At 41.8% G+C, this 18267-nt stretch overlaps 1 protein-coding gene across 1 annotated transcript in view; it reads right to left on the bottom strand.

The window, feature by feature from the left end:
- The window catches only part of PBRM1 (polybromo 1), a 127705-nt gene that overhangs the window by 95345 nt on the left and 14093 nt on the right, over positions 1-18267 (bottom strand). Inside the window, exons 5-7 of the mRNA XM_080674492.1 lie at positions 13438-13585; positions 7469-7612; positions 4334-4450 (exon numbers count right to left, since the gene is read on the bottom strand). Coding sequence (XP_080530618.1) covers positions 4334-4450; positions 7469-7612; positions 13438-13585 — 409 coding nt within the window. The remainder of the gene's footprint in view (positions 1-4333; positions 4451-7468; positions 7613-13437; positions 13586-18267) is intronic.

Below are 18267 nucleotides of genomic sequence, written 5' to 3'. Positions count from 1 at the left end.
ATGGGTGCTCCCTTGTAGGTAATTAACTGTTATTCTCTTGCTGCTTTTAATATTCTCTTTGTCTTTTGCTCTTGGCATTTTAATTATGATGTGTCTTGGTGTGGTCCTCTTTGGATTCCTTTTGTTTGGGGTTCTGTGCGATTCCTGGTCTTGTAAGTCTATTTCTTTCACCAGGTGGGGGAAGTTTTTGGTCATTATTTCTTCAAATAGGTTTCCAGTATCTTGCTCTCTCTCTTCTTCTGGCACCCCCATATTTTGGATGTTGGTACGCTTGAGGTTGTCCCAGAGGCTCCTTACACTATCTTCAAATTTTTGGATTCTTTTTTCTTTTTGCTTTTTCGGTTGAGTGTTTTTTGCTTCTTTGTATTTCAACTCTTTGACTTGATTCTTGCGATCCTCTAGTCTGCTATTAGGTCTCTGTATAGTATTTTTTATTTCAGTCATTGTATGTTTAATTTCTAGTTGGTCCTTTTTCATTTCCTCGAGGGTCTCACTAAATTTATCAGCCTTTTCTAGGAAATTCTTGAAAAACCTTATAACTGTGGTTTTGAACTCTATATCCAGTCGTTTGTTTTCCTCCATTTCTTTCATTTGTGATCTGTTTCTTTGTCTCCGCATTTTTGCTGCTTCCCTGAGTTGGTAGAGTAGCCTTGTGTGGTAGGTGTCCTCTAGGGCCCAGTGGCTCAGCTGCCCCAGTGACCTGAGGTGGACACTCTTTGTGCACCCCTTTGTGGACTGTATGCTCAGCCTTGATGTAGTTAAGTCTTGATTGTTGTTGGTATCACTGTGAGGAATTGACCTCCAGGCCAATTGGCTGTGAGGATCAGCTGTGTCTATGCTGGGAAAACTGTGCTGGAGACACTCTTACGAGACAAGACTTGCAAAATTGCAAAAGCCTCTGTGCTCAGCTTGGATGGGGTGGAGTTTCAGGGCAGAGCAGACAGCCTTGGTTTCCTGTTAGCCCTGCCCTATGAGGCCCCTGGGTCTCAGTGTCCCTCAGTAATCGCTGCAAGCACCTCTGAGAGAAAGCCGCCCTCGAGTTTCGCACCCTGCCAGACAGTCCAGTTTCTCCCCGAATGAGTCGGGGTTCCCAGAAACTTGCCCGGAACTGGTGTTCAGCCCAGTTGGGAGCTTCCATCTCCCTCCTGCTTTAGAAAGCCAGCCGCGCACTCAGCCTCCCGTGCATTCAGCAGTCAGTCCTCTCTGCGTGCGTGCGCACCTCCAGACCTCTGCCTTCCGCAGCTCCTGAGTCTCAGTGTGCTTTCTCTTTTCCTGACAGTCCAGATTCCCCCCAAATGAGTCTGGTTTCCCAGCGTCTCGCCTGGGACTGGAGTTCAGTGCAGTTGGGAGCTTCCTTGTCCCTCCCACTTTAGAAAGCCAGCCGCACACTCAGCCGCCCATGCACACAGCTGCCCATCCTCTCTGCGTGCAAGTCTCCGTACCTCAGCCTTTTACAGCTCCTCTGAGTCTCAATGTGCTTTCCTCTTTTCTTCTAGTTGTAGAATTTCCACTCAGCCAGCTTTCCTGTGGTTCTGGATGGTGTCCGTTTTGTCTTTTAGTTGTTGTTTCAATACTGTTGTGCGAGGCAGCAGTTTAGGGGTTTACCTATGCCGCCATCTTGGTTTCTCTCTAAGATTTACTATTTAATCATTATAAATGTATAGTTCAGTGACAGTAAGTACATTCACATTATAGTGCAACAATCACCATCATCAATCTCCAGAACTTTACATCCTCCCAAACTGAATCTGCAGACCCATTAAACAATAACTTTCCACTTTCCCCTTCCTACCAGACTCTGGAAATTGCAATTCTACTTTCTGTCTCTATGAATTTGACTACCCTAAATACCTCCTCTAAGAAGAATCATATAGTATTTGCCCTTTTGTGTCTGGCTTATTTCACTTAGCACAATGTATTCAGGGTTCATTCTTATTTTAGCATGTGTCTGAATTTCATTTAAAAATTTTAAAGGACTAATAACACTCTACTGTGTGTATGTATATATCACATTTTCTTTATCCACTAATCTGTTAAGGGACACTTGGGCTGGTTCCATGTTTTAGTGATAGTGAACAATACTGCTATAAACATGGGTGTACAAGTATCTCTTTGAAACCCTGCTTTCACTTTTTGGGTATACACCCAAAGTGGAACTGCTGGCTCATCTGGTAAATGTATATTTAATTTTTTTGAGGAATCGTCTTACTGACTTCTTTTCTTAACATTTTAAACTGAAGTCCAATATAATCATTTTATTTTTCTAATCAGATCCACACTTTGGACATTAATGGTTATATGTGCTTTATACCTAATGTCATAAGTGTCCTATAACTACTTTAAATAACTAGTCTTATTGATGACTAGTGGGGAAAGCTGCATGCCCCTCATCAGTCAATAAGCACTTCTTGCACATCTATGGCAGGCTGGGTTCCAATTACATGGTAGAGACACACAAAAAAATATGGCTTTGTGCCCACATTAAGAAATTCAGGGCCCAGGGAAGGAGGTAGATACAAAAGTAAATGATCACAATGGAGTTAAGTGCTATAGTGGAGTACTTTTAAAAGTGGAAATTTTTGTAGTTCCACAGGCTAAAGTGGAACCTTCAACTATGTTAACTGCTGCTTGGGTGTGAAGCCACAAGGAGCCCTGCCACTTTTATTTTTTTATTTTTATTTAAAAAAATTTTTTTAAAATATATTTTATTGATTTTTTACAGAGAGGAAGGGAGAGGGATAGAGAGTTAGAAACATCGTTGAGAGAGAAACATCGGTCAGCCGTATCCTGCACACCCCCTACTGGGGATGTGCCTGCAACCAAGGTACATGCCCTTGACCGGATTCAAACCTGGGACCCTTCAGTCCACAGGGTGACGCTCTATCCACTGAGCCAAACCGGTTTCGGCAGCCCTGACACTTTTAAAGCAGCGGTCGTGCCCTAACCAGTGTGGCTCAGTGGATAGAGCGTCGGCCTGCAGACTGAAGGGTCCCAAGTTCGATTCTGGTCAAGGGCATGTATCTTGGTTGCGGGCACATCCCCAGTGGGGAGTGTGCAGGAGGCAGCTGGTTGATGTTTCTCTCTCATCGATGTTTCTAACTCTCTATCCCTCTACCTTCCTCTCTGTAAAAAATTAATCAAATATATTAAAAAAAAAAAAAAAAAAAGAAGCGGTTGCCAACCTTTCAAATCTCATGACCACCAGTGATCTGTGGACCACTGGTTAGCGACTGCTGTTTTAAAGGGTCTTACTTGTCTAGAAAACCTCTTCTTCTTTGGGGTACCTATTAGGTCTCTCTCTTTTCTACATCACCAGACAATTAAGGAGAACTAAGAGAGGAAGAATTCATTTATCTTCCTCTCATTCTGTTTCCTGAGCAAAGAGAATGTTTCTTGTCTTTTATAAATAAACTAGAGGCCTGGTGTACAAAATACGTGCAAGGGACTTGCCCTGAGGCAAGCCGTGGCAGCTGCCTTGGCCCTCACAGCCCCAGCTTCGTCCAGAAGTTCGTCAGGAAGGACGTCTGGTCTAATGAGCATATTACGCTTTTATTATTATAGAAGAGTTAGTTTACGTGTTTATCATTTAGAATTACCCATCTTAGAAACAACCCAAAAGCCCATGAAGAGATGAATAGATAAACAAAATGTGGTATATAAACAAACCATACACACACACACACACACACACACACACACACACAAAATGGAGTATTAGCCTTAAAAAGGAAGGAAATTCTGACACATCCTACAACATGGAGGAACCCTGGAAACATTACACTAAAGTGAAATAATCCAGACACAAAAGGATAAATATTGTATGATTCCTCTTATATCAGGTACTAAGTCAAATTCAGAGAAAGACAGAACATAGAATATTGGTTACAGGGGATGGGAGGATGGAGGAGTAAGGCGTTATTGTTTAATGGATATGGAGTTTAGGAAAATGAAAATTTCTGAAGATGGATGGTGGTGATGGTTGCTCAATAATATGAATGTACCTAATAACACTGAACTTTTAAGTATTAGTGGCAAACACTTAAAATGGTTAAATAGTAATCTTATGTTATGCATATTTTATGACAATAAAAAATACACAGAATTACCAATCAAGAAACAAAAACACAAATTTTTTTTCAAAACCCACAACCTTCTGGCCAAGTATAGAACATATCCTGTGTGTGCTGCTGAGACCATGAGGAGGAGCTCTTGGATATCTCCAATGCCTTCCATTAACTGTACTCTATTTACTAAGAATAAAACATTTGAAATACTTAAAAATAAAACAAAACACCCACACTTGAATTCACCTATTTTTAATTGTATCACTTACCACTTTAGAAGGCAGTTTCTGAAAAAGTTCGCTAATGAGATGTCCTGATGGATTTGTGGCTACAACTATGGCTTCAAGAAGCTGCTCCAGGATCTCCTTCAAGTAACTTGGAGAAGACTGGAAGGAGGGGTTTGAGAGCAAGAAGAGAGGGGAGAAATAAGTACTTTACAAGAGAAATCCCAAAATAAATGCTTTAAATATTTCCCAAAATTTGAAAGCCAACTCAAAGAGCAACTTCTAAACAGTACTTATTTTAAGTACAAGTCTTAAGAATACCATAGAAATGCTCTAGATGCTGAATGTGGTGGCTGTACTCACAGAATGGCATATGTGAAACTAATGAGGCTCTTCACATATTTCAGTAACTAAATCTTTTGGATAAAGTCCTTTTATAAACTCCATTCCACAGTAAATATTGTTAACAGTGAATTTCAAGTACCATATGTATAGATGATTAGAAATGCATACCTTTTTTGGGTCTGAGCAACTAATAAAGAAAAACATGCCCCATGATACTGGGTCATTTCTACACCTGCTGTTCATATCTACTGAAGTCTTGATATTCTGGTAGAATAACTATATATGTAAAGTGGGAACAACATACTTTTCACCAGAGCGTGCTCTGACAGCTCTAATAACAGAATTCAAGTTATATCAAAACTGACTGGAGATTAAGTCAATTGATGCACATCACTTCTGCTCTCCAGATGGCCAGCTTATCCTACGTTAGTCACTGTTTCAACATGGAAAGTATATGACCCAAAAAGTACCTGGCCAGTTTCTATAGTGAGCACTGGAATATCTCAGTCAAGGTTTATATTAAATGGTAGTTCAAGTCCAAACCATGTTTTGTGCATATTATATGGAGATTAATAATTATTTCTGATTTAAATAATAAAAGCACTAGTATTTTTGTCCTAATCTAATAGGTCTTTTTATTTAGTATAATCTCAATATTAAGGTCCTCTAACATTAACTATAGAGAGAGGGCTTTAACCAATCTCTTGGGTCTATCACAGTGCCTGGCAAAAAAAGACACACAATAAATATGTAACATGTAAGACATGTGGTTAGCTGAGAGTTTCCAACCATATAAGCTTAGAGAACCAACATAACACTGATGAAATCAGATTAAAATATCCATGTTTAAGTCATTTACTTCCTGGCTAAAACATGGCACCACAGAGTTAGCTTCAAAAAGAGGATAATTATATTCTACAGCCAAGATTCCTCTCCTCCAAGTCAAACCACCTACTTTGTGTTGCAGGTCACAAAAGAAGCAGGGTATATAAATGCATTCATACAACCTATTCCCACAATTGAGGAAAACTCAAAAGACATCATTCTTAATTTAAAAATGAAAAACTTGAAAATTCCTTCCTCCTTCTTGAGAACCTTAGGGATAGAAAAAAGTTTGGGAAGTGTAAATATGAATGTGCAAGATCCTTCCAATTTTTTACTGAAAGCAGCACAGGCAATTTCTAAATGTAGGCATTCTCATTTTTTTACTAGAACCCTGGAGGCCTAAATTAAGGCTGAGCCCCCTGTAAGTAATGAACCTTCTGCTTAAGAAAGCATGTGGCTGCTCCCACATTAATTTCAGAGAGTAAAATTTCAGGGAATCCCTAGTTAATTGCCTTTGACCTAATTCCAATCTTTTAACTTCTAGAAAGAAAGTGACAAGGTCCCTAGAAACTAGCTTTTGAGACTCCACAAAAAAAGGTATGTTTTGAGAAATTCACCCACCATATTTCTTTTTAAAAAAAAAAAAAAATATTTTATTGATTTTTTACAGAGAGGAAGGGAGAGGGAGAGAGAGTTAGAAACATCGATGAGAGAGAAACATCGATCAGCTGCCTCCTGCACACCCACACCTCCCACTGGGGACGTGCCTGCAACCAAGGCACATGCCCTCGACCGGAATCGAACCCGGGACCCTTCAGTCCACAGTCCGACGCTCTATCCACCGAGCCAAACTGGCCAGGGCCACCATATTTCTTTCTGTGTTGAAGTTTCAGGAAAAAAAAGGGAAATGCACTGCTTTGGGTGTCTTACTATTTAGCTGCAGAAGAGAGATGTAATTCCTTTCATTATTCTTTTTCAAATGTTCACTCAGCAAGAAGTATCAGTACCACCCTGGCTAGTGTGTCCAGTGGTTAGAGCACTGACCCACACACGGAAGGGTTCAATTCCCAGTCAAGGGCATAGACCGGGGTTTTGGGTTTGCTCCTGAACCCCAGTCAGGGCATGTATAGGAAGCAACCAATGATGTGTCTCACTCCCATCAGTGTTTCTCTCCGCCCTCCTCCCTTCCAGTCTCTTTAAAAAGTCAATGGGAAAAAAATATCCTCGGGTGAGGATTAACTAACAAACAAACATTCAAAAAAAGGAATTTATCAGTACCTACAAGTCAGGCACAGTCTACATGTCAGGAATAGGTGAAGAAGGTGATTTATTTTATGGACTATAATTCTACTTGGGGGAAGACAGAAAGTAAACATGTAATCTAATAAACAAGTCAGCTGACCAAGTTATATATTGATAAAGACTGTAGACCAAAGAGATGAGATGACGGAAAATGAGTGTGGAGCAAACAATTTAAATGGGGTGGTCAGGAAAGTCCTCTCCCAGTTGACATTAAGTGTTATTAGAATAATGAAAAAGAGCAGTGACAGAAGAGGCAAAAGAAGCACATTCTAAGTAGAAGTAAGAGTAACTGCAAAATTCCAGCGACAGGAACACACTTGGCACATTCTAGGAACAGCACTCAGTCTAACCCACAAAAATATTCCTAAGGTGATTCCATTGACTCTCCAACTTTTAATCACAACACAGCCTACTCTTACATGATATCTCAAATAGGAACATTGAATCACTGATGGTATGAACACTCTCTTTCAAACTGAGCAGGAAATAAGCATTGATAAATAAGAGCAATTCAAAAAAGTAATCACACATGGGACACATTGTCCTAGATGTCTTATGATTCCTTTTAATTGCAGTGGGTCTGTCTATTCTATGCCCCTTGACCCTCCCAGTTACTAACACAACTATATAGAAAGACCACAACAGCCCAGAGAAAAATCACAGGGGCCTTGTCCACTTCCCAACAGCCCATTCCAGCTGCACACTTACTCCTTCAGTCACTGTGCCTTGATTGTCTTGCCCATCTTCATCATCATCTTCATCATCTGCTTCTCCTTTCTGAACAAACTCGTTTCTTGTTCGAAGGTACAAATCCCAGAGTTTGCAAGCAGCTTTATATTCAGGAGAATCTGGCTGTATATTAGCAAAGAGAAGAGAAAAAAAAAAAAAAAAGCACCTTATTATTTTATTATAAATCAATTACTACTTTTAAAGCATCCTGTCCCAGCAGAGACCGGTATTCTAAGATGTAACTTCAAAAACTATACTACAAATGTTAAGCTCCTTATGATTGAAAGATACATGGGCCACAATTTCTTTTCTCAATAACTAAATGTATGTTTTAAAGGCATTCTGAAATAAATTTAATTTATTTATGCCCTATCTTATTACAGAAAGATTTGAGGCAGAAGAGAAACGATTTGCTAAATTAAGACTCATTATTACTAAGAAAGCCACTATGGAAAACAGTATGGAGATTCCTCAAAAAAAAAACAAACACCTAAAAATACATACAACCCAGCAATTCTACTTCTGTGTATTTATCCATAGAAAACAAAAGCACTAATTTGAAGACACTTTGCACCCCTCTGTTCATTTCAGCATTATTTAGAATTGTTAAGATATGGAAGCAACCTAGGTATGGGTAAGTTGTGTATGTATACACATACATAACACACACACACATAAACACACACACACGCGCGCGCGCGCACACACACACACACACACTGGAATATTACACAGCAATAAAAAAAGGAGATTCTGCTATTTGCATCAATTTGGATGGACTTAGAGGGTATTATACTAAGTGAATTAAGTCAGACAAATACTGTATGGTTTTAGTTATATGTGGAATCTAAAAAACAAAACAAAACAAATGAAGAAACAAAATACAAAAACAGACTCATAGAAACACAGACCAAAGGGATGGTTGCCAGAGGGGCAGAGGGTTGGGGGATAGGTGAAAAAGGTAAAGGGGAATACACCCCAATCTCCACCCAGCTCAACCATGCCTATCTCAATCATGGCACTGTGGGAAAAGGAGAGGTACAAGATGAATCATCTCCTGTGAGAGCTCTGCATCATGAGCTAGACCTAGCACCTGGCCTAGAATAAGCAACAAATCTCTTCTCTGGATCAATCCAACTTCAATCTGAGCCTCAAAGAATCTCTAGAGATAAAATTCCAACAACTATTAGCTTCTGGTAAAAATTCATGAAACGTATAAGAATAAAAGAATCACAACAGAAAGCTAGCAGAAATGACAGCAAACCAGACATGCAAATACTTCAGATATTGGAATTATCTGCCATAAAATAAAAACATGTTGAATACGTTTAAAGAAACAATGGGATTAAAGATTTAAGCCAACAGCAAGGAACCCTAAAAAAATATTACCAAAATACAAAAAATAGAAATATTAAAATGTAAAAAGTTAATGGATTGGTTTAAAAACAGATTTCAAAGAAAATTAGAAAAGCAACAAAGACACAAAATAGGGGACTGTGAAAGGTTAACGGAAATGGAGACCTAAGAAAGTTCTGATATAATTTTCAATCTTAGTTCTACAAGGAGAAGAGAGAATGGGGCAAAGGCGATATGTAGGCATAATGACTGAAAACTTTCCAGAGCTGATGAAAAACATCCATCCAAAGATTCACAGAGTCCTATAACTCCCAAATTATATAAATATATATTCACATCTAAACCTATCACAGTAAAACTATAGAATACAAAAGGCAAAAAGAAGATATTAAAGATAGTCAGAAAAGATAACCATTAAAGGAGCTATAATTATATTAACAGATGACATCTCAATAAAAATAAAAGAATGAATAAAGAAGGTAGTACGTTTGTGAGTAAAAATAAATACTAGTGGGAATGGGAAAGGAGTGTAGTCACTGGTTGCCCTGGGGTGTCACAGGGGATTTGTGTCTGTAGGGATACCTCAGTTGTCACAGAGCAACTTGGCCTGTGAGAGCCCAGAAGTGTAAGACGGGAGTGTGAGCATTGGGCGACCTGGGGTGTTACTGTGTCCATGGAAATCCTGGGGTATAACAGTTTTTGTGATAACCATTATGTTTGGATGTCTTCCTATCACCTATATTTCAACTTTTTTGTGATAACCATTATCACAAAAGGAGAGGTAGAGATAGAAACATCAATGATGAGAGAATATTAATGACTGCCTGCCTCCTGCACGCCCCACTCTGGGCATGTGCCCTAACTGGGAATCCAACCATGACCTCCTGGTTCATAGGTCATGCTCAAATACTGAGCCATGACAACTGGATACCACTTTCCTTATATTCACAAAATTTATAGCAGCACTATTCATTATTGCTAAGAGTAGAAAAATGCAAATGTCCATTAACTGGGAAATGGATAAACAAAATGTGGTATATCGATATAATACAGGGTGGGCAAAAGTAGGTTTACAGTTGTTCATATGGAAAATAATACAATAATTAATAATACAAGAATAAACTGTGTTTTGTGTACTCACAACTGTAAATTTACTTTTGCCCCAGCCTGTATATGTTATGACATGGATGAACCTTACAGATATTATGCTCAATAAAAGAAGCTAGTCACCAAAAGCCGTATCGTATAAGATTCTATTTATATGCAATGTCCTGAACAGGGAAATCCATACAGAAAGTAAATTGGTGGTTGCAAGAGGCCCCTTGGAGGAGGGACAACAAGAGTGCATGCTAATGTATATGGTTTTCTTTTGGGGATAATGAAAATATTCTGGAGTTACATAGTGGTAATAGTAGCACCACTGTTAATATATTAAAAATCTCTGAATTCTACACTTTAAAAAAGTGTGTGAATTATAGCTCAAATAAAATAAAAAATATATGTACACACAGTTTCAAGAATAAATCTAACAACATTTTTGTAGAATCTTTATGAAAGAACATTTGAAGTTTTGATAAACTAAAGAAGACTTAAATAAACGAAGACACAGCAAATTTATAGATTGGAATAATCAATATCACAATTATGTCAATCCTCCAAAATATGATCTACAGAGAGTCAATGCAGGCCCAATAATAATTCCAAAATTTTTTTGTATGCTTATTGACTTAACACACTAATATCCTATATAATAAAAGAGTAATATGCAAATTAACCATCACTCCGCTACACCCACAAGCCACGCCCACCAGCCAATCAGGAGTGAATATGCAAATAAACCCAACCAAGATGGCTACAGCCACAGAGAGCAGGAGGGAGGCTTGGGTTTCCCTGGCAATGGAGGAAGCCAAGCTTTCCGCCTGCCCTTGCTTGGCTTAGGCCTCCACTCAAGGCTACAAAGTTTCAATGATAGAAGATACATAAATCCAAACAGAAATGGCGGCAGCCACGGAGCTGGAAAGAGCAGGAGGCTAGGGTTGCCCCCGGTGATGGAGGAAGCCAAATTTTCCGCACACCCTGGCCAGCCCAGGCCTCTGCTTAAGGCTACAAAGTTTCAATTAATAGAAGATACATAAATCCCCCCCCAAAATGGCTGCCACCACGGAGCAAGCAGAAGGCTTGGCTCCACTCCAGGCTACAAAGTTTCAATTGTAGAAGATAAATAAACCCCAGATACCAGGGCCTCCGCGTGGGTCGCCAGGAGGCGTGGCCAGCCTGCAAAACACCACAGGCCCCTCACCCAGGCCGCCCCACGGGAACCCCCACCCTGTTCCGGGAAACCCTTTAGGGCAAACCAGCCAGATCCCACCCGTGCACCAGGCCTCTATCCTATCTAATAAAAGCGTAATATGCAGATTGACCATCACTCCAACACACAAGATGGCTGCCCCCACATGGTCAAAGATCCTGCCGCCATGTGGACACAAGATGACCACCACAAGATGGCCAGCAAGGGAGAACAGTTGGGAGGGACCAGGCCTGCAGGGGAGGGCAGTTAGGGGTGACCAAGCTGGCAGAGGAGGGAAGTTGGGGGCAACCAGGCCTGCAGGGAAAGGCAGTTTGGAGGGACCCAGGCCTGCAGGGGAGAGCAGTTGGGGGTGACCAGGCCTGCAGAGGAGGGCAGTTGCGGGGAACCCAGGCCTATAGGCAAGAGCAGTTGGGGGGGACCAGGCCTGCAGGGGAGGGCAGTTAGGGGCAAACAGGCTGGCAGGGGAGCAGTTAGGCATCAATCAGGCTGGCAGGGGAGTGGTTAGGGGGTGATCAGGCTGGCAGGCAGGCGAGCAGTTGGGAGCCAGCAGTCCTGGATTGTGAGAGGGATGTCCGACTGCCCGTTTAGGCCTGATCCCAGGGATCGGGCTTAAATGGGCAGTCGGACATCCCTCGAGGGGTCCCAGATTGGAGAGGGTGCAGGCTGGGCTGAGGGACACTCCGCTCCCCTGTGCACGAATTTCGTGCACCGGGCCTCTAGTTAAAATGTATAAGGGAATACCAAGAATGTATAAGGAAAAGGCTAAGAATAGCCAACATGCTTTCCTTAACAGATAAAGAATTATAAAGCCACGAGAGGCCCAATGCATGAAAATTCGTGCATGGGAGAGGGGGGCGTCCCTCAGCCTGGCCTGCCCCCTCTCACAGTCCAGGAGCCCTCAGGGGATGTCCTCCTCTGCGGGAGGCAACCGGACTGATCAGGGGAAGGCGCTGCCCCCATCACCCTGCTGCCAGCCCTCAGCCCTCACTTCTTAGCGCTGGCCCCACCCCCCACCCACTGGTGGGTGGGGGTGATCTGGGGCCAGGCTGGCTGTGGGAGGTTGAGGCACAGCAGGTTGCACCGACCAGCCTCTGCAGAGGTGTGGCACCTGGACCGGGCCCACGCTGCTCCCTCTATAGCTGTCTCTGTGGAAGGGGCAGCACTGGGACAGGGCCACGCTGTGGCCTGTCCCGTGCCACCTCTGCAAAAGGTGCCGCGGTGCCGGATCCGCCTCCCTCTCCCGCCCAGTGCTGGCCCTAGGCCCTCGCAGCCGCTATGGCTTTGTCTGCCCTAGTTAGCATATTACCCTTTTATTAGTATAGATGCCCTAGCTGCTATGGCTCAGTTGATAGAGCATCAGCCTGCGGACTGAAGGGTCCCAGGTTCGATTCCGGTCAAGGGTACATGCCCAGGTTGTGAGCTCGATCCCCAGTGTGGGGCATGCAGGTGGCAGCCGATCAGTGATTCTCTCATCATTGATGTTTCTCTCTCTCCCTTTCACTTCCTCTCTGAAATCAATTAAAAAAAAAAGAATTATAAAGCCATAGTAATTAAGTCAGGAATAGAATAGCCCAGGAATAAACTAGCCAGAACAAAAGGAACACACTAAAAGGTCAGAAGGAGAGCCATGAGCACATGGTAACGATGACAGTACTGACCCTGCAGACAAATGCAGAGGGGTTGGCCATTTCAAGATGCTGCCTATACCTGTGGGAGGAAAATATCTCTACCTCACAAAAAACACAAAAATCAATCTCTATAGCTTTAAGGCTTAGATGTAAATGACAAAGCTATTAAACTTTCAGAAGAAAATATAAAAGAAGAATATCTTCATAAACTTTAAGCAAGAGGAGTTTCTGAAACAAGACACAAAGAGGGATAAACCACAAAGTTCAAAACCACAAAGTTCAAAAGTGCATTTGAATATATTAAATTAAAAAACTTCTCTTCATCAAAAGAACCATAAAAAGAGTGAAAAAGTAAACTCACAGTGGAAGAATATATCTGCAACACATATAAGGAAAAAAATGATCAGTACCTAGTGTAAAAATTTCTAGAAATAGGAAAATGACAAACTACTCAAGAAAAAAATAGACAAAATATCTGAGCAGACACAGAATAAGAATAGTTCATAATCATATGAATATTCAATCTCTTTACTAAGAAAAGAAATGCAAACTCAAACCATCAAATAAGAAACCACTACAAACTTACAAAATTGATAAATACTAAAAATCCAGACAATTATCAAATTGGATACCTTCCAAATTTGATGCTTTCTTACCTTGTAATAGGCCTTTGCATTGTTAAAAAGCAGTTGGAAGTCAGCAGTCAGCAGATTAACATCATCATACTCCTCCATTTTTAGTTTCTGTTGGATTTTCATCAAGTCAATGGGCTGAGAAACCACTTCATAATAGTCTGGTTGATTTCTGTTATAATTTAATATTTTTTAAAGGTATTAATCCAAAGCCTATAAAATTGTATTTCAAACTATCTATAATAATGCCAATATTTCAAGTGATAGAACACACTAGACTTACTGTCATTACTGGAACTAAAAGTGAATAGCAAAAGAAAGATACACATGCATGCCCTTTTCAAAACATAGATGAGTGATATAAAAACCTAAATTAATGTCTTAGTCTTAAATACTACCAGTATAGCCATTTTAATTCTGTATAGCTATGTTTCTCTCTCTGTTTCTTCTTCTCAGCAATCCCTTTAGCATTTCTTGTAATGCTGGCTTGCTGGTGATGAACTCCTTTAGCCTTTTTTTTGTCTGGGAAGCTCTTTATTTGACCGTCTATTTTGAATGATAGCCTTGCTGGATATAGTAATCTTGGTCTCAGATCCTTGCTTTCCATTACCTCTCAATAATAACCCTAAATATAAATGGATTAAATGCTCCAATCAAAGGTGTAGGGTAGCTGAATGGATACAAAAACATGACCCAACTATATACTGTCTACAAGAGATCCACTTCAAAACAAAAGAGACACACAGGATAAAAGTGAAGGGATGAAAATAATTTTCCATGCAAATGGAAAAGGAAAAAAAAGCTGGACTAGCAATACTCACATCCAAAAAAACAGACTTTAGAAGTATCATGCTAAGTGAAATAACCCAGTTGGAGAAAGATAAATATCATATGATCTCACTCATTTGTGGAATATAATCCTATCTAATAAAGAGGGAATATGCTAATTAACCATCACTCTGTCACAAAGATGGCTGCACCCTCAGCTGAGGCCAAGTTCCCATAAGGAGCCTTAACAAGCAATCAGCAGGGACCTGAGGCTACGCCCTACCCCGCCCCCGTGGGGCTTGACAGGGGACCTCAGGCCGGCAGGGCTTGACAGGGCATCTCAGGTCTCACCCCCCACCCGGCGGGGCTTAACGGTGGACCTTAGGCCATGCCCCCGACCCAGCAGGGCTTGACAGGGGATCTCAGGCCATGTGCCACAACTGGCAGGGCTTGACAGGGGACCTCAGGCCACGCCCCCTGTCCTGGCACCAGGCCAGGGGACCTGAGGCTACGTTCCCTGCCCGGCAGGGCTTGACAAGGGTGGGACTAGCCAGGTCTGGATCTATCCCAATGTGGGGGTGGGGCAGCCGGGTCTGGGTCTCACACGATTTTGAGGCACATGTGGGTGGGTGGGGACTTGACTCTGGGTCCTGTGGTGTGCCCCAGACTCGGACAGGAGGAAGGTTTTCATATACATTTTACTAATTTTCTTTCATCTCTGACACTTCTATTATAAAGAAAAGGCAAATAGCAATACTAAATTATTTCCTCTAATTAAAATGTTCACGAATTTCATGCACCGGGCCACTAGTGAACAACATAAACTGATGAACAAAAATACAGCCAGAGGGGGTAAAATATACTAGAATATACTAGGAATAATCTTGTTATTTGCAGATTTTTTAATATTTCCTACAACTTTTGTGATATCATACTATGTTGGTACAGTTTTGGTAATGTCATTATACTTAAAATCCTTTTATTCTTGAAATATTAATGTTTATTGCATGTAATATTATTATTATTTATTTTTTTAAAATATATTTTATTGATTTTTTCCACAGAGAGGAAGACAGAGAGATAGAAAGTTAGAAACATCGATGAGAGACATCAATCAGCTGCCTCCTGCACGCCCCCTACTGGGGATGTGCCCGCAACCCAGGTACATGCCCTTGACTGGAATCGAACCTGGGACCCTTGAGTCCGCAGGCCCACGCTCTATCCACTGAGCCAAACCGGTTAAGGCTGCATGTAATATTATTACATGTAAGATTATTTTTCTTGAATAATTGGGAGTTTATTTGAATGTAACATATTTAAAATAATTTTTTGACATATTTTATTGCATGGACGTTATATTTAAGATAATTTTTCTTGAAATATTAAGGTTTATCACATGTAACATTATTATATTTGAAATCCTTTTTCTTGAAATAAAATAAAACCTGAAAAAAAAATAAAAATAAAACCAGTTCAACGGTATCTTCTGCAAATGAAAATGATTTATACTTCATGGTGTTCAACAGTGGCTGAAAACAGGTATTTCAAAGCTTTTTATCAGCTTACAAAATGGACTGCCTTTCTTCAGTTAGTGACCACAGAACTTTTTCTGCCAAGCACTATCAAATGCCTCACAGATACTATCCTATCTAATAAAAGAGTAATATGCAAATTAACCATCACTCTGCTACACCAACAAGCCACGCCCACCAGCCAATCAGGAGTGAGTATGCAAATTAACCCAACCAAGATGGCTGTGGCCATGGAGCGAGGAGGAGGCTTGGGTTTCCCCAGTAATGGAGGAAGCCAAGTTACCGTAGCCCTGGACTGCCTTGGCCTCCGCTTAAGGCTACAAAGTTTCAATTACAGAAGATAAATAAATCCCAACAAAAATGACTGCGGCCACGGAGCGAGCAGGAGGCTTGGCTCCACTCAAGGCTACAAAGTTTCAATTATAGAAGATAAATAAATCCCAGATACTAGGGCCTTCGCTTGGGTCGCCAGGGGGCGTGGTCGGCCTGCAAACCACCACAGGCCCCTCGCCCAGGACGCCCCACACCCCAAGGGAACCCCCACCCTGATCCAGGACACCCTTCAGGGCAAACCAGCTTGCCCCCACCTGTGCACCAGGCCTCTATCCTATCTAATAAAAGAGTAATATGTAAATTGACCATCACTCCAACACACAAGATGGCTGCCCCCATGTGGATACAATATGGCCAGCAGGGGAGGGCAGTTGGGAGGGACCACGCCTGCAATGGAGGGCAGTTGCGGGGGGGGGGGGGGGATCAGGCTGGCAGAGGAGGGCAGTTGTGGGGGTCTAGGCCTGCAAGGGAAGGCAGTTGTGGGCGATCAAGCCTGCAAGGAAGGCCAGTTAGGGGTGACCAGGCTGGCAGAGGAAGGAAATTGGGGGCAAATGGGCCTGCAGGGAAGGGTAGTTGGGGGGACACAGGCCTGCAGGGGAGAGCAGTTGGGGAGGACCAGGCCTGCAGGGGAGGGCAGTTAGGGGCTAATAGGCTGACAGGAGAGCAGTTAGGCATCAATCAGGCTGGCAGGGGAGTGGTCAGGGGCAATTAGGAAGGCAGGCAGGCAAGAAGTTGGGAGCCAGCAGTCCTGGATTGTAAGAGGGATGTCCGACTGCCCGTTTAGGCCCGATCCTGGTAGTTGGACATCCCTCGAGGGGTCCCAGATTGGAGAGGGTGCAGGCTGGGCTGAAGGACACACACCCCCGTGCACAAATTTTGTGCACCGGGCCTCTAGTCCTATATAATAGAAGGCTAATATGCAAATAGACCGAACAGTGGAATGACCGGCCGCTATGACGTGTACTGACCACCAGAGGGCAGATGCTCAATGCAGGAGCTGCCCCCTGGTGGTGAGTGCGCCAGAAGCCGGGCTCACAGCTGATAAGTGCAGCGGCGGTGGCGGGAGCCTCTCCCACCTCCATGGCAGCGCTAAGGATGTCCGACTGCAGGCAGGGAGTGGTCCTATGCTATCAGTTGGACATCCCCTGAGGGCTCCTGGATGGCAAGAGGGCGCAGGCCGGGCTGAGGGACACCCCTCCTCCCCTCAGTGCATGAATTTTGTGTACCGGGCCTCTAGTACCACTATAATATCAATTACTAAAGTTACAAAAGAGAAAGCTGAGGCCCTTGGCACAAGCAGCTTACCAAAGATAAAGGGATATCCAAACATGACTAAACAATTAAAAAAAATAAAATGCCTTGGGAATGATAAATACAAAATTCAGGATAGTGATTATATATTGGAGGGGAGAAACAGCGAGGGACACACAGAAAACTTCAAAGCTAGTTATAACAGTAATTTCTTAAATTGGATTTTGGGTTCATGGATGTTTATTTTTATCCTGTCTGGCTTTTTTCAAATGAAGTTCCTTGAGACAAAAAAACCTTATAAAAAATTAGCTATGTGACTATTTTTCTCAATTTTCCCTTGGGGGTAGATAGTAAACTTTATTCTAGATGTGTACGAAGTTACTTATAAAGAATGTCATGCATTAATGCTTTAATCTCTCTTGGGACCCTGGCTGACATGTTATAGCCATGTACATATATTTAATCTTTAAAAACCTTTTGATATAAAGTTGCAGAATAGTACAAAGAATGTTTTTCAGAATCATTTGCGAGTAAGCTGCTGACATGTCCTATCACCTCTGAGTAGTTTAAGGTATATTTCCTACAAACAAGGATCATGGTTCAACCAATAAAGGGAAATTAACTCTGATATAGTACCACCACTAATCCTCAGACCCCACTCATATTTTGCCAACTGTTCCAAAATTGCCCTTTATAACAAAAGGATCAAGTCTAGGATCACATGTTGCATTTATAGTTATATTTCTTTAGTTTCCTTCATTCTGAAACAGTTCCTCAGTCTTTCCTTGACTTTCACAATATTTTGAAGGTTACAGGGCAGTTATTTTGTAGATTATCCCTCAATTTGGATTTGCCTGTTTTCCTGATAAGTAAGCTAATGTTATGCTTCTTTAACAGGATTATAACAGAAAGGATAGTGTATCTGTCTCACTGTATCTTATCAAGTGGCATATGATTTCAATATCCTATT

The sequence above is a fragment of the Plecotus auritus genome, assembly GCF_963455305.1.
Source record: "Plecotus auritus genome assembly, chromosome: 6".
Classification (NCBI taxonomy): Eukaryota; Metazoa; Chordata; class Mammalia; order Chiroptera; family Vespertilionidae; genus Plecotus; species Plecotus auritus.
This window is presented reverse-complemented; position numbering and strand designations above follow the sequence as displayed.